The following is a 14,707-nucleotide window of genomic DNA, read 5'->3' on the forward strand; positions in this document are numbered from 1 at the left end:
TCCTGTCCTCGTTGTCAAGGTAGCCCCTTTCAGTGTATACACTCAGATTCACACAGATCCTGTGAGAGGCAGATACTTGACAGCTTGTTACTCATCAAGTCCAACATGGGAAGAGGTATGGCTTTCATTCCACGCACTTGCAACAACGTAACCATAGTAATAAAGTCTTGTGTGGCTGAAGTGACTCACTGACCACTTTACTCCACCCCTTACCCCAACCTGAGAGAAACTTCCAGAATCAGGAAGAATTAGAGTTATTCTTTTCTAAAGACACCCAGAATTACAGAGCTCATCCTGTCACCTCCTCAGAGAAAGCTCACCAGAACATCTTCTGGTCGTTACAGGCTACATCCTGCAATATTCCGAGGACAACAGTGAGCAGTGGGGGAGCTTTCCTATCAGCCCCAGCGAGCGTTCCTACCGCTTGGAAAACCTAAAGTGTGGGACATGGTATAAATTCACCCTTACTGCCCAAAATGGAGTGGGACCAGGACGCATAAGTGAAATCATAGAAGCCAAAACTCTGGGGAAAGGTGAGGACTTCTGCCATTTCCTTCCCTCTTGTCTTCTCATGTGAAGGGGTGGGACCATGAAAGACTAAGTGAATGTATGAGTGATTTTGTGTGTCTGAGCGCTCCTGTTCCTGAACTGAGACTGACCACAGAACCTTCCAGTTCCCCATCTCATTCTTTGACTTACAGTTCAGAGAAGAAAGCCCTTGGAAGAGTGTCAATAAGAGTGCCTAGGCTGGGCAGCCATGAAATGGGGCACCTGTCCTCATGGGTTTTCAGGCTGGAAACGAGTAGGCTAATAGGTTAACACTTCCTAATGAATTGAAATTTTATCTGAAATAAAATAGAAATTGGGAGATGAAGCCCAAGGAAATGGCTCCCAGAGTTGGAAGGTGCAGCTGGGAGCGGCAGGAAGACGAGAAGACACTGTCTATGAAGATAGGGCACTCCCTCTGTCTTTGTAGCAAGGAGAAGAGAGATCTGATGAGCTCTCCAGGGAAGGAGAACCAGATAGCAGGAGGCAGAGATGATATTTGAGTCTAGCACCTGAGTTTTGGTTAACAAGATAAGGATTCTGGGGATGAGAGTTTTGTCTGTGCAGAATAACACCCACTATGTCAGAGGCCACTGAACTAAGGGTTTGGATCGTAGAGGAGAGCTACCGATACTTCCCAATTCCCATTCTATATCTACATGGGAAGGGAAATTATTGAGCTCCACACACTGCAGTGTGTGAACCACTGAAGGACTCCACATAAGAAAGCAGAGCTGGGGGATGGGAATTTAGCTCAGTGGTTAGAGCGCTTGCCTAGGAAGCGCAAGGCCCTGGGTTTGGTCCCCAGCTCGAAAAAAAAAAAAAAAAAAAAAAAAAAAAAAAAAAGCAGAGCTGTTCTTCAGAGAACTCTACACTGTGTAAAAACATATCTTGTATCATTGGTTCCCAAGGCTTTGTTCATGCTATGAGCGTCTAGTAATCCAGATTGGCCGGAGCAAAGCTAGACAGCAACAGTAGCTGGGGAAAGACACCTGAACCAGTTATGGTATTGTACCCATGAATGACACTGTTGTCTCCCACAGAACCCCAGTTCTCCAAGGAGCAGGAGCTCTTCGCCAGCATCAATACCACCCGAGTGAGGCTGAATCTGATTGGCTGGAACGACGGCGGCTGTCCAATCACCTCATTCACTCTTGAGTACAGACCCTTCGGGACCACGGTCTGGACCACAGCTCAGCGGACCTCCCTTTCCAAGTCTTACATTCTGTATGACCTGCAAGAAGCCACATGGTACGAGCTGCAGATGCGAGTGTGCAACAGCGCCGGCTGCGCAGAGAAGCAAGCTAACTTCGCCACGCTGAACTACGATGGCAGTAAGCTCAAGGCTTTATGGCTTTTCTCTCTGCGGCTCGGGAATTGTACGCATGTATGCTATTCACTCTCCTGTGAGACACTTGTCATTACCACAGAGTGAGAAGTGCCCCATAACCCATTAGGGTTGGGCCATTCGGTCCCCCGCTCTGTGGGCTTCCTAGTCCATTGTACAGAGATGATTGTCACTGTGTTAGACGTCTAGAGCGAAGGGACTAAGGGGAACTCCTTGGAGAGCCTTAGCACAGGAGTGGCCTCTCTCAGGGCTGAAGGACTCTGCCTCATGGTTCAGTTGCTTTGCGGATGACTGTGAGCTAACACTGCTTTTGTTGTCTCCCACCCCTTCCCCATCCATCCCAATCCACACAACTTTCTTTTTGCTCTCATTACACCCTTAAAATGCATGTGCACAACAGTTTTCCATGGCAAAGGAAGTTAGGTTAGACGAAGCAGGGGCATGGAGGGGAATAGAATGGTGGATGGGTCACTATGGGCCTGTGCTCACACTTCCGTACATCCTAAAAGCTGCAGAGTCTCTTCCTTGACCTTTGCTGCCCTAACCAACTCATCTTAAGTTCTGGATGCCTGAACAACACCCAGCTCAGTGAAGCTGAGGCAGCATCTCTTACAATCAGTCGATGGATCTTGCTTTGCAGCATGTCCATGCTGGTTCCTGTAGCCCTAAAGACAACCGTAGACTCTGAGTTCTGATCACCAACGGTGACTCATCAGGCTGTTTGGAGCTGTGGACAAGTTCCCCTCTCAGTCTTCTGTCCATTCCCCACTGCTCCGAAGGGACTATGCTCCCAAGTAGACTCTGAGTTGTGCTTTCTCTCTGCATACTGTGCTGATCCTTCTGGCTTCCATCTCTTGCCCACAGTCATTGCTTCTAAAGTCTATCTCAGATAGAATCAGATTCCTCTTGCCTCTGCAGCCAAGTCCTAAGCTTCTGGAAGGACTTCTAAGAGAAGTCCTTGTGGTATCGGGCTCTACCCAATGGGCTGTTGTACAGCCCTGGCTCCTTGGACAGCTGCCTCTCCCCTTCAAGAACCCAGGCCCCTCTTACACGGCCTCTCTCTGTTTTGTGTGTATGACTTTATCTAGAGAAGTCTTTGTCCTAAGGAGCACGCACAAGCAGAGCGCCTAAGGTTTTCCCGCAATGGTGCTTAATTGTCTGTTCTTGCAAAATGAAGTTCCAAGACCATGGCTTCTACAAAGTGCATTTAAATGCTTCACCCAAGCCCCCTAGAAGCACATGCCCAGTGAGTACACATGTCACTTTGGACACCCACACTCTGGCTTGTACAGGTGGATGCCAGAGAGCTTGCACACATGGGTGGCACGTTGACACCTGTTCATGTCCCAAATAAGTTTTCAGACTTTAAATGTTCAGCTTCTGAGACATTTACAATGTTTTCTCATTCACTCAGAACCAAATTAGAAAGGTATGTGTGCGAGAGGCAGTCTCTTCCCTAAAATCTGAAATAATTTCATGGCACGAAGATCTAAGAGTATGTACTTTTATATATTATCTTGGAAAAGGGAGATGTATCTAACAGATAGCATGGCTATATACCTTTAGTATCTCTTTGTTACTCACTGGTTCTCACAATAAGAAAAACAAATGTTGAAACAAAATCACCCTGATATTCACATCACTTAGATTCCCATCTCTCCTACCTCTTTATCTGAGTCGCCCCTATTTCCTTCACCAAAACTTTCTGTGTGTCCTCGTGGCACCCTGTTCACAGACCAGCCTCAGTCACCCATTCTGTGACTCTTTCTTGGAGTCTGGATATTTGTAGGCTTGGGTTTGCTGCCAGAGGTGCTGTGATATTAAAAGAAGACTCTGCTCGGCTCCAGCAGACGTCAGAGAGGGCCAGGGGTTGCATTTTCACGGCTCCAGCGACTAAATAAAATCCTTTTGCTTTTTCTCTTGGGAAAATGGCATATATATATATATATATATATATATATATATATATAATTTTTCCTAAAGCCCTGGCTTTCTGGTTTGCATAGAAAAGACAGTGGGAATGAACGGAACATCTTATGTAATGGCTGATGGTAAGATGCGTGCCCCACAAATCACAGATGTCTGCACCCTCGTGTTCAGCCTCAGGGTGGAAAGCATCTTAACAGCTCAGAGTTCAGTCGACTTCTATTTTGCTTCTTACCGCTCCAAATAATCTAAGTTTTGTAGAGCAGGGTAAACGAGGCCCTGTCAGGAACTCCGCTGTTTAGTGACCTAGATAGACCCTCCCCCTTGAAAAGTTGCCCTTTGCTCTTCTACCCTAAACTGGGAATTTTAAAAGCAGCTGTGAAATTGGGGTTGAAACCAAGGGAATAATCAAAAGGAAATAAAAAGGGTCTGTGCTTCTTTAGGCTGAGGCACCTTACATCCTCCCGGAAGGGAGTCTTCTGTCCAGTTGACAAACCTATTGTTCTTCCCTTCATATGCAGTTTTCAAAAGCACCGTGGTTAACAGCCAAGTGGGCTTTGGAGTTCAGGTGAATTAAGGTGGCTTTTGTGAGCCCTGAGTGCAGGCACCATACTGTCAGAGGGTAGCGCCCTAGAGTGCACTGCCAAAAAAAAAAAAAAAAAAAAAAAAAAAAAAACCAACCAACCAACCAACCAACAAACAAAAAACCCGCAGTCCTTTACAAAGCTGTGCCAGGGTGAGTTGGAAGTTTGGGGGAAGGGAGAGTGAGCAAGTCAACCCAGAGAGTCAGGGAGCTGGTCCTCTCATTTCTCATCACACAGACACCCCTGGATCACACCGCGCGGTCTCTCTGTAACCCATCATCCCTAAAAACTCCACCATGCTGCCGCCATTAATAGCCATCTAACATCGTGGCCCTGCTTTCAGGTACAATCCCTCCACTCATTAAGTCAGTTGTCCAAAGCGAAGAAGGGCTGACAACCAACGAAGGGCTCAAGATCCTGGTGACCATCTCCTGCATCCTGGTCGGGGTTCTGCTGCTCTTTGTGCTTCTGCTGGTGGTGCGAAGGAGACGGCGGGAGCAGAGGCTGAAGAGGCTGAGAGGTAGGAGCCTGTGTCCACTCTGTGCCCCATGAAAAAATGTTAGCTAGAGGACGGTAACCACGGAAGGACATGTCCCCTAGGAGCCAGCTCTGTCCACTATGATTTGGAGCCTGATGTGGGCTCTGCAGGACTTCTGAAGCCCTGGGGGGCGGGGAACAGTAAAGCATTCAATCACACAGAGTCAGAAACAGAGCACAAGCAGCCCCCTAACAAGTCCCCTAAATCCTCGAAATTGGCAAAGAAAATTAATTTCTCATGGGTTTTTCAAGCCTGCTCTGTTTGATTTTCAGTGGTTCCAGTAAAGCCACCAATTACAGCTTTAGCAAAAGAGAGAGAGAGAGAGAGAGAGAGAGAGAGAGAGAGAGAGAGAGAGAGAGAGAGAGCACGCTTTGAGATTTTCCCCTGCAATTGAGAATGATGTTGCCTGGAAGCAGAGATAGGAGATTATGGTAGAGGTAGAGCATGGCGAGGCAGTAGAACACAGTAGATGAGGGGCCCAGACTGAGTGAGACCCAGGGTGAATGGCTTCCATTTCTCCAGTGTCTGACTCTGCATGGTCCTGTTGATGAGGTTTCACAGTTTCTGACCAACGGCCCTTCCCTTTAGTGCAAGGAATTTCAAATAAGGAACTCTGGGAAGGAAACATTCTGTACCTTCTATTTATCAGGTCTTCAACTGAGCCACAGTTTGTCTAAGGGCACCCAAGGGGGGTATTTGTGTTTCAATATCAAGACAGTATGGTGGAGCAGTGTTTTATATATATATATTTTTTTTTCAAGGAGTAAGCCTTGAAGCAGCTTTCCTAGCACGCCAATATACCCCCAAGCCTTGCTTCCATACTTAGGAAACCTTGATCTCATTTCTAAATGCGTAACCTAACTAACCATGATCCCACGAGCACAACTAGATCTGACGCTGTCTGGTCCATCATCTCTCTCCAGAAATCTCCTGGTATTCTCAATTTCCTCTCACAACAAATTAGAAGTTCTGAAGTTCTCTTTCAGCCCATGATTTGTCTTTCCAGTAAACATTCTAGAGCCCAGAAATTCAGATGAAGTATCATCAAAATATTCTTCCTAAATTGCCTTAGCCAATTGTACACAATTTTGTAAGTAACCCGGGCACTTTGCTAGATTCTTCACAAGGATAGAGGGAACATGCTCCCTGGATCCCAGGTACTACTGAGATGCACACCCCTCAGCACCCAGCCTAAAACAGGGCTTCAGACAAATCTTAGCGCAGTGTGAAGGAGGGACAGATAAGTCCCCAATGGGAGAAGAATGAGAGGCTGCCTCAGAGCCTAGAGTAAAAATAAAGTTAATATGCCATGTGTGGAGAAACTCAATAAAAAGAGGATCGAGTTGCACTGCACCGAGAGTGTTTGTCACTAAAGTATCAAATGGTCATCTTGATAATCCCCTTTTGCTGTAAACCCAAATGGAAATCAGGGACATGAAAGTCCCTGAGGTATCAAGTGTCAGTCCCCCTTCCATGTAGGCAGTCATGTCAAACTCGTTCCACACAGAAGGCTATGAGTTGCCTGAGATGCTTCATACCAACTGTGAAAGGGTGTCTTACTGATGACGTGTGCAGACACACGAGTGTGGCGGCTGATGGTTGAACCAACAGGGCAGGGCTTCTCGGAGCTGTAGCAAACCCCTCCCCACACTTTATCTCTCTCAACTACTGGCTTATTTTCATCGCTGAACTTATAACCTTAATATGGAACATCTCCAACAAAAGCTCTTGCTAACAGGGCAGAATGATAGAAGGATACAATGTTTCAAGTTTTCCTCGTTACAAGGATACAATGTTTCAAGTTTTCCTCGTTACCAGCCCCTTGGCCTTCCATTGTCACTTTGCAAGGGCTATGTTCAGAGAAGATTCTGGGATTAACATTTTATTGCTAGCATCTCTATGTCTAGACTGCTATTTTATAGTTTGTTTCTAAGGGGAGCGATCCACCACAACTGAAGATCTCACTCCCTGAGGTGATTTTGCTTCCTTTGTGTAGGAGGAAAGGAAAAACCAATGGGAAGGTTTCTAAAGATAAGTGACAAGAGAGACAGGATGTAGTCTCATGAGATGATAAGGAGGAGAGAATTCTAGAGAAGTGGCTTGCTCTAACACAAGGGCACCAACACCTATTTTTTGGGTGTTTGTTTGATAAAGGGTTCCAGAGCGAAGAGACTGACAGAAGATGAGACCCCCACCACTTCCTGAGACGGATTTAATTTAGCAAACCTCTGTTTGTTGTCTACCGTGGTCAAGAATAAAAGAATAGCAGCATTTTCTTATTACTCATTATTTCTGCTCATATGATTTTGACAAGATTCTTGAGATTCCCAAGATACTGGTCCTCTGGAAGTGCTAAGTCAAGGGTTAGAGTAGAGGACATACTCATCTCTCTAACCCTGAGAAGTGCTGGGCACATACAGAGAATCATGGAATGCCAGACCAGTCCCCAGAGAGACCTACAAGCCACCTACACCCTTGCAATGTTTATTAATGGCATAGAATATTTCCATCCCAGGAGGTCTGCAGCCAGGGTTTGAAGTCACAAGTGTCTATTAACCCCCAGACTTCATTAACAATGCCGTTCAATTAAAAGCTGCCTCACATAAGACCCAGGTCCTGTGCCTACATTCAAACCAGTTCCCATAGGTTTATAGATTAGGTGGGGACAACTGTCCAAAATAAGGCCAGCATTTCCAGGAACACACAGTGCTGCTTGAACCTCCTCTTGGCAGGATCAAAAATTGGGTAAGCAAATTCAAATTAGGACAAAAAATACAGTATCCGGTAGATGTGCTTAAGGTTATAGGAGGCCAAGTTCAGACCCTCCCTCTTATTTAGTGGTATTGTTCAAAGTTGGGCATAACTAAAATGTTTACACGGATGCCACACCATGCTGTCTGGAGGAACAACCCAGTCAGGGGAATACAAGGTAATCTGCTTTTATGCAAAAATAAGATGAAAGAAAGTGGAACTCGAGCAGCGCAACCAGCCTATATTCTCCCTTCCTGAGGACTTACTAAATTTAGAGCAGAGCGACCTTCTAAATTGTTTTCAAGTACTAGATTTTTTTTAAAAAAATCCATATCCTTATTCAGGACTTCAGAAGCTGCATCTTGCTTTTAATGATGCCCTGGTTTCCCCCCAACTTCTAGACACTTTGAACTACAAGGTTAGAGAGTGAATCACTGGCTGGACCCAGAACCCCAGCATCCCCAACCTCATAAAAATTCGATCCTCAAATCTAGTACTCTACTCCGATATCAGTAAAAGCTGTGTCCATCAGGAGGGGTTTTCCTGAGGGACTGAAATCCTGTATGGGTGCCGTTCAACAAGGGTCAGCTGGCAGTGCCACGCCAAGAACTATTCTCAAATCAGATAAGCAGAGTGATGCTTTGGCATTGCAGCAATCTGACCCTGTTTCCCTAACAAAACACCCTTCTCCCCTTAAAACAAAAGGTAGTCATTATTTCAAACATGATTCGAAATGAACAAACATTTCCAAGCTGACCAATGCCAGGTGGCCATTCCCAAGAGAATCTGAGCTCATCGTTTACAAGGTGAAGACTCCATGGGTGGGTGGACTGTAGGGGATCCTTTCAATTTTCCTAACTCTCCTGACTTGTTTCTCCTCTGTAAACAACCAAAAGTTCTCCCCATTTCTAAAAACCAAAAAGCAACCTGAACTCTACTAAGCTCAGCCAGGAATGCGAACCTCGGAGCATGCTGGCACTTCAGCTTGAGAAGAGAGGGAAAATAAATAAACCTCCACTGGAGTACAGAACCCCCAGGAAAGAGGAAGAACGCAGAGATGGTTAACCTCAGGAGGCTCAGTGCCAAGCCAGCAAATGGTGGTTAAAAATACAGCATCAGGACTGAGGGATGTTCAGTTCAGCACCCATGTCAGAAGCATGGGGACCCCAGTTTGATCCCCAGATACTAGATTTAAAAAAAAAAATACCACAATAATCCCAGCACTGAGGAGGTGGGGATAGGCGGATTCTGGGGCTCAGTGAATGAACAGCCACCCTTCTGGTCAAGCTCCAGACCATGAAAGACCTGACCTCAAGAGAAAAAGTCAGATGAATAGTGACCATAAAGCAAAGTCTAAGAGCTTCTTCCAGCCTATGCACACATGCACACATGCACACACCTATACCTATATAACGTGAGCTAGCACTAAGGGCGTGCTTTATGTGCACACACACATGCACATGCATATACGCGCGCACACGCACGCACACAGCATCAGGATTCTTTACTATGAAAACTTGTTTTCTCTTTTGTTTCTCTCCAGTCCTTCCCCCTCTCTCCTTTTTCAGCTTCTCTTCCTACACTCTACCCCTCTACCCTGCCTCCTACCCTTTCCATTTCTTTCTCTCCCCTTCCCCACAGTTGTCAGAGCAGAACCGGGTAGAGTGGAGTTTCTGTGTGAGAGTGGACAGAGCAAGTGGGCACTGAGATGAAATGGAGATGGAGCAAGGGCAGCTGGTGAACTGGATACAGGAATGGGCAGTCCAGGGCAGGCACCGTGAACGCCAGGCTGTCTCTGGAGCCTTGCCTGGCTTGCCAGGGTGCCTCTGCCCTGCCCTTGTTTTCTCTTCCAGTTCTCTTGGATCACAAGCACGCATGACTGTCTATGAGGACATTTATTTCTCCTCAGCTTTAAAATCTTCCAGGCAGGCATGCAGGTGATTAGAAGTTCTGGCTGAGATTTTGTAAAAAACCTAAATGCAGGTTTACAGCCATTGCAAAAAAAAAATAGCTGCCTTATGATATCCTTTCCTGTCCCACAGAGAAGTGGGGCTGATGGTAGGGAGCCTACAAGTAGAAGCTTTTGGTGAGGGGAGCAGCAAAATGAGATCTTCTGCCCATAGATGGTTTCCCTTTTGCTCTCAGGGTGTACAAGTGACTTCATAGCAGAGGTTAGTCGAAGCACAGGCCATTTTCCTCAAGAGCTTCAGACAAGCAATCACAGACCTGAGGCTGTGAATGACAGCTCGCTCTCTCGCTCTCTTTCTCTCTCTCTCTCTCTCTCTCTCTCTCTCTCTCTCTCTCTCTCTCTCTCTCTCTTTCTCTCTCTGTGTCTATCTGTGTCTATCTGTAGCTCTGTCTCTCTGTCTCTCTGTTTCTCTCTGTCTCTGTTTCTCTCTGAACTGTTTATATGTTTGAAATACGAAGCTGCTTAGCCTTGTAAGAAAGCCTCGCTGGGTTGCAGGCAAGGGTCCAGGTGGAGCACTCCATGACACTATACAAGCCTGCTGGTGTACTCTTTCACACATGCACAGAGCCAGGATGAGAGCAGTGGTCCTCAGAGAGTATGTAGACGCTGAACAAGACCAAGCTGTGATGCTCCTGAAACACCTGGTGCAGCTCTCCTAGACCTGTCAGAACTGTGTACCTCTAGAATGCTCTCCCATGCTCTTGTTTGAGCCTCTCAACACCTGGGGAACTTGATGAGGTATAAACTTTCCATTGTAATGTCCACATTGTAGACTTGAAAACTAAAAGGCCAGAAAGGATTTTTTTTTTTTAAAAAAAAAAAAAAGAAAAAAAGAAAAAGCTGTAAAGTATCATTGGGAGCAAGGGAGTAGAGAGCCCAGGTCACTGTTCCAACCCCATCCTCCTAAGAAGCTTGGCACATGCAAGTAAGAGACAGGCTGTCTTGGTAAGCTCAAGTATGTTTTTAATGACTAGCAATGACTCACGGAGTCAGAAGAAGTAAGCATGCTATCAAAGGCATATAAATATCATTCTCACCTTCACAAACCCTTGGTTAGTTCATTTTTTAATCTCATCACTCTGTCACATGGTCCCTAATTTTATTGACACACTAATAAAGAGCTTGTACCCTGAATATCTTCCATACCTTCCCCAGAGTACTTTTTGCCACTGACTACTTGGAAGCCAGCCAGTATCATATGCTCAGCCACATGGCTCCGCGCCTACTGCCAGACCCTCATAAGTTCTCCACCCCACCACACGTGAAAGTGTTCCTCCCAAGCAGATGACCTGTGACACCAGGTCGCCACCATCTCTGTTGCCATTTTCTAGTGTTTCCTCGTATCATTCATTAGCTGGAAAATACTCTGTTGCTGGACCAGACTTTCTCCATCACTTCCTACCCAACAGAATAGGAGAGGAGACAAGAGGGGCATATAGAAGTGGCCAGGGACTTCAGGAGATATGTCACCCAGTCTGTGTCTTAGGTCGGTCTGAAGTATGTGAAAACGTGGAAAACTCTGCCCAGGCCTGCCTGGCTGTGTTTGAGCAGGAAGAGCTGAGCTCTGGGTGATGTTCCCACAGAACAGATGGCAGGTGGAAGGAAAGCCACCCAACATCTGCTCCGCTCTGGTGTGCAGCAGGAGGAGAGCTATGTGAACCAGAACAGCAGGACCAGGGATTATAAAAAGGAGGAAGTGCAGGGAGGGAAGGGAATTAAAAGGGAAGGAAAGAGGGAAATCAAATGAGATGAGAGACAGAGACAGGGAAAGCTCAAAATGTTTAACAATTACCAGGGCCCTGATTAGCTTTGCTATTTTTTTCCCCTGAAACCTTTGCAGTAGCCAAGGTTGTGGGGAGGGAGTTGGTTTTCTAGAGTTGGCATAAAACATGTCCCAAAAGACAATGAGTAAAATATAGACACCAATTAATCTATGATATTTCACTGCACACTTCCCACTCCTACCAGTGAAAAGATCAGGAATAGGGTAACAGGGTTCCAGTTCTGGGACCATTTTAAGCTTCAAAGCAAACTCTTCCCACACATGGCCCCCAAATTTTTATGGATAGTCTTAGAGCAACCAAATGCAAATGAAAACTGGTAGATGATGGGCAGTGTCTACCCATTTATAAACTAATTAATTCAGAGCCTTTTAATTTGAAGTAAGTTAACTTAAGCTTAAGAAACCAGAGATCTGGTCTTCATTTTGATGGGGCTGATTGATAAGGGGTAAGCAGGTTGGGAGAGCCTCCGTGGAGGGCTAAGCAAACCGTGGTACAGTGGTTCTCACAGGTGAGAATGAAGGCAGGTGTCAGAAAGAAGAATCCAGAGATCATGAGACTTTGAAAGGCTACAGCCAAGAAGATAAAATTTAACCAGTAGAGCTGCAAAGTCTTCTAAAGAAGTTGTAAAAATGCATTTGCAACTCCTGGAATGGATATGATACTCTCATGAGTGTGTGGGAAGAGAATTTAAAAAGAAAAAATTTAAAACCTGCCCGTGTCTGTACTCTGGCTGGTTGAATAAAGGACACTGTGGAATCTCAAGACTTTCATAAAAGAGAGTCCTAAGTAGTAATTAACTAGGAATTAGGCCCTCTGAGAAGTACTTGAGGATTTTAGAGGGTTTAAACTCAAGAAGGGAACACTCAACCCAGACATGGGAGTGGCGATACCATCGGGATAGCTTATGGATGGCTCCAGAAGGTCCTGTCACTATGGATAGGTAGAAAGTACACCAGGAATTGTAGTACCAGAGAGGAAAGCCGTATCTTTAGAAAGCAAGCTGGGAGGGTGCCCACCCGGGATCCCAGCACTAGAAAGGCCCAGGCAAGATCAGGAGTCCGACCCAAACCTGGGTCATATAGCAAGACCCTGTCTCAAAATAGTGCCCTAAAGAAGTCTCTGAGCCACTTCCCTACTAAAGACTGGGCTATACCCAAGAGGTAAAGAGGAAGAGGAAAAAGAATATCGGTATTTAAACGGGTGGGCGCTGGATGTTCAGCTGTAGGCAGAAGAAGAGCCATAGTTTCAATGGCTGCTGGTTCCAGGAAGGAGCAGAGAGAACCCACAGCTGAGGACCAGGAGGGCCACGGAGAAGTTGCAAGTTTAAGACAGAGAGAGAGACAGACAGACAGACAGAGACAGACAGACAGAGAGAGACAGACAGACAGAGACAGAGACAGAGAGAGATAGTCACACAGAGAGAGAAAGAGAAAGAGACAGAGAGAGACAGAGACGTAGAGCGATAGAGACAGAGAGAGACAGAGAGAGACAGAGAGAGACAGAGACAGAGAGAGACAGAGACAGACACAGAGAGAGACAGACAGACAGAGAGAGAGACAGAGACAGACAGAGACAGACACACACACACACACACACACAGAGAGAAAGAGAGAGAGAGAGAGAGAGAGAGAGAGAGAGAGAGAGAGAGAGAGAGAGAGAGAATGGAGAATGTGTTGAAGTCACAGCAGGGAAAATGCCATGGATGCTCCCACTGAGTGACTCTGTGCTGAAGAACTCCTCTAAAAAGGATCCCTTTGAGAGTATCCATCATAAGTGTGGCCCAGGGAAAGCCAAGTCTTCTTCCAGTGCCTTAGGATATGAAAAGCCTAGACTCTGGAGCAGGGGTCACCTAGTGTTGGTATCTGAGCTGAAAACAGAACATGAAGCTCTAAGAGAGTATGTGTGTCAGGGAGGAGAGCTGCTCATTCTGGGTGTCCTAGAATTTAAGGGGCATTTGGTGTGTAAAGCAGCAGCAGACAGTCACTGTGGTGGCCTACAGCCCCAGCTCTGGACCCCCTAAAGGTAGCACACATTGTAATAGCTTCCTGAGGCCCGAGGGAAAGGATCCTAAATTTCATTAAGGAAGCTAATTTGAAAGACTCTGTCACTGTTAAGATCCTATATTCCAAAATTATTAAAATGTACTAACTTGCTCCAGATTCACTCCTTCCCCTAAGTGAAAGCATGTCTGAGATGTGCCTCTGGCTTGTTACCCACTCCCCATGTGAACATGAACAATGTTCCAAGCCTCATCTCTGCCCATTCCCCTCCCTAATTTGACTCTTCGCCTACCTCTAAACAGGTCCCCCAGCTCTCTACATACTAGCAGACTACGGTCTCATCCTGTGCACCCCAATTCTAGCCTTTCTCTGAGCTCCATGCAGTTCTCTCCCTACCACAACTGGCAGGGCCCTGATTTTATTGCTGTCTATCTCCAAAGGCAACATCACATGTCAACGTCATCTGTGACCCCAAACCACTGGATCCCTTAATCCAATGCTCACAGGTTCTCACTCAGACCCCTGTAGGAGGCTGGTGGCAGAACATTGTACCCAACATCTAAACCTTCTGAGTAAGAGGCATGATGAATGCCGGGGTACAGCCCCCTCACCCTCTAGCACCATGTTTGCCAATGTTCCCCTCATCTTAGCCAGGTAACAGCTTTCAGACCACAATAGTCACCTCCATAATGTTGGGACCACCTTCATCAATCACCATGCAAGTGAACTCTAACCGAGTAAAACAGAGCTGTCCTTTCCTGAACACATCATTAGTCCAGTGCCTGGGAATTCTCTGTGGAGCACATGGCCCACCAAGTCTAACCCCACAAGTCCCAGGTCTCTTCTGAACAGGTCAGTCTATCTCTTGAGATTGGTCCATAATGATACATGGCTATCCTCAGATAATTTCCCTTACTGGGCTGAGGCCAAATGTTTACTCCTTGGTACCCCTCAGGGTCTGACTCTTATTCTGATCCAGTTATAAAGGACCACTAGGACAGCAGAGAAATTGTTCATGCCAGGAACACTGGGCAGGCCTCTCCTCTCACCACTAGGCATATTCACAGCCCACTCTCCTCATCTCTAAATGCTGCATGGGGATACAAAAGGGACTTAGCCGCACCCTAAGAAACATGATATGGTACGGGTTCTTAGATCATTCTCCGGGGTCACACCGGCCTACCCAGGCCATCCAAACTCCAGCTTAGTTCCAGGGAACTTGTAGAAAAAGAGGAATTCTAACTAGTACAGCTTTCCTCAA

The 14,707-nt window shown here is 46.2% G+C and overlaps 1 protein-coding gene across 2 annotated transcripts in view; it reads left to right on the forward strand.

Moving 5' to 3' along the window:
* LOC116898943 (Down syndrome cell adhesion molecule homolog) overlaps positions 1 to 14,707 on the forward strand; it is a 61,887-nt gene that overhangs the window by 6,540 nt on the left and 40,640 nt on the right. For both annotated transcript variants that reach the window (XM_032900360.1, XM_032900361.1), the window contains exons 4-6: positions 345 to 533; positions 1,590 to 1,880; positions 4,748 to 4,924. In XM_032900360.1, the coding sequence (XP_032756251.1) occupies positions 345 to 533; positions 1,590 to 1,880; positions 4,748 to 4,924 (657 nt within the window). The remainder of the gene's footprint in view (positions 1 to 344; positions 534 to 1,589; positions 1,881 to 4,747; positions 4,925 to 14,707) is intronic.

Source organism: Rattus rattus, chromosome 4, assembly GCF_011064425.1.
Source record: "Rattus rattus isolate New Zealand chromosome 4, Rrattus_CSIRO_v1, whole genome shotgun sequence".
Classification (NCBI taxonomy): domain Eukaryota; kingdom Metazoa; phylum Chordata; class Mammalia; order Rodentia; family Muridae; genus Rattus; species Rattus rattus.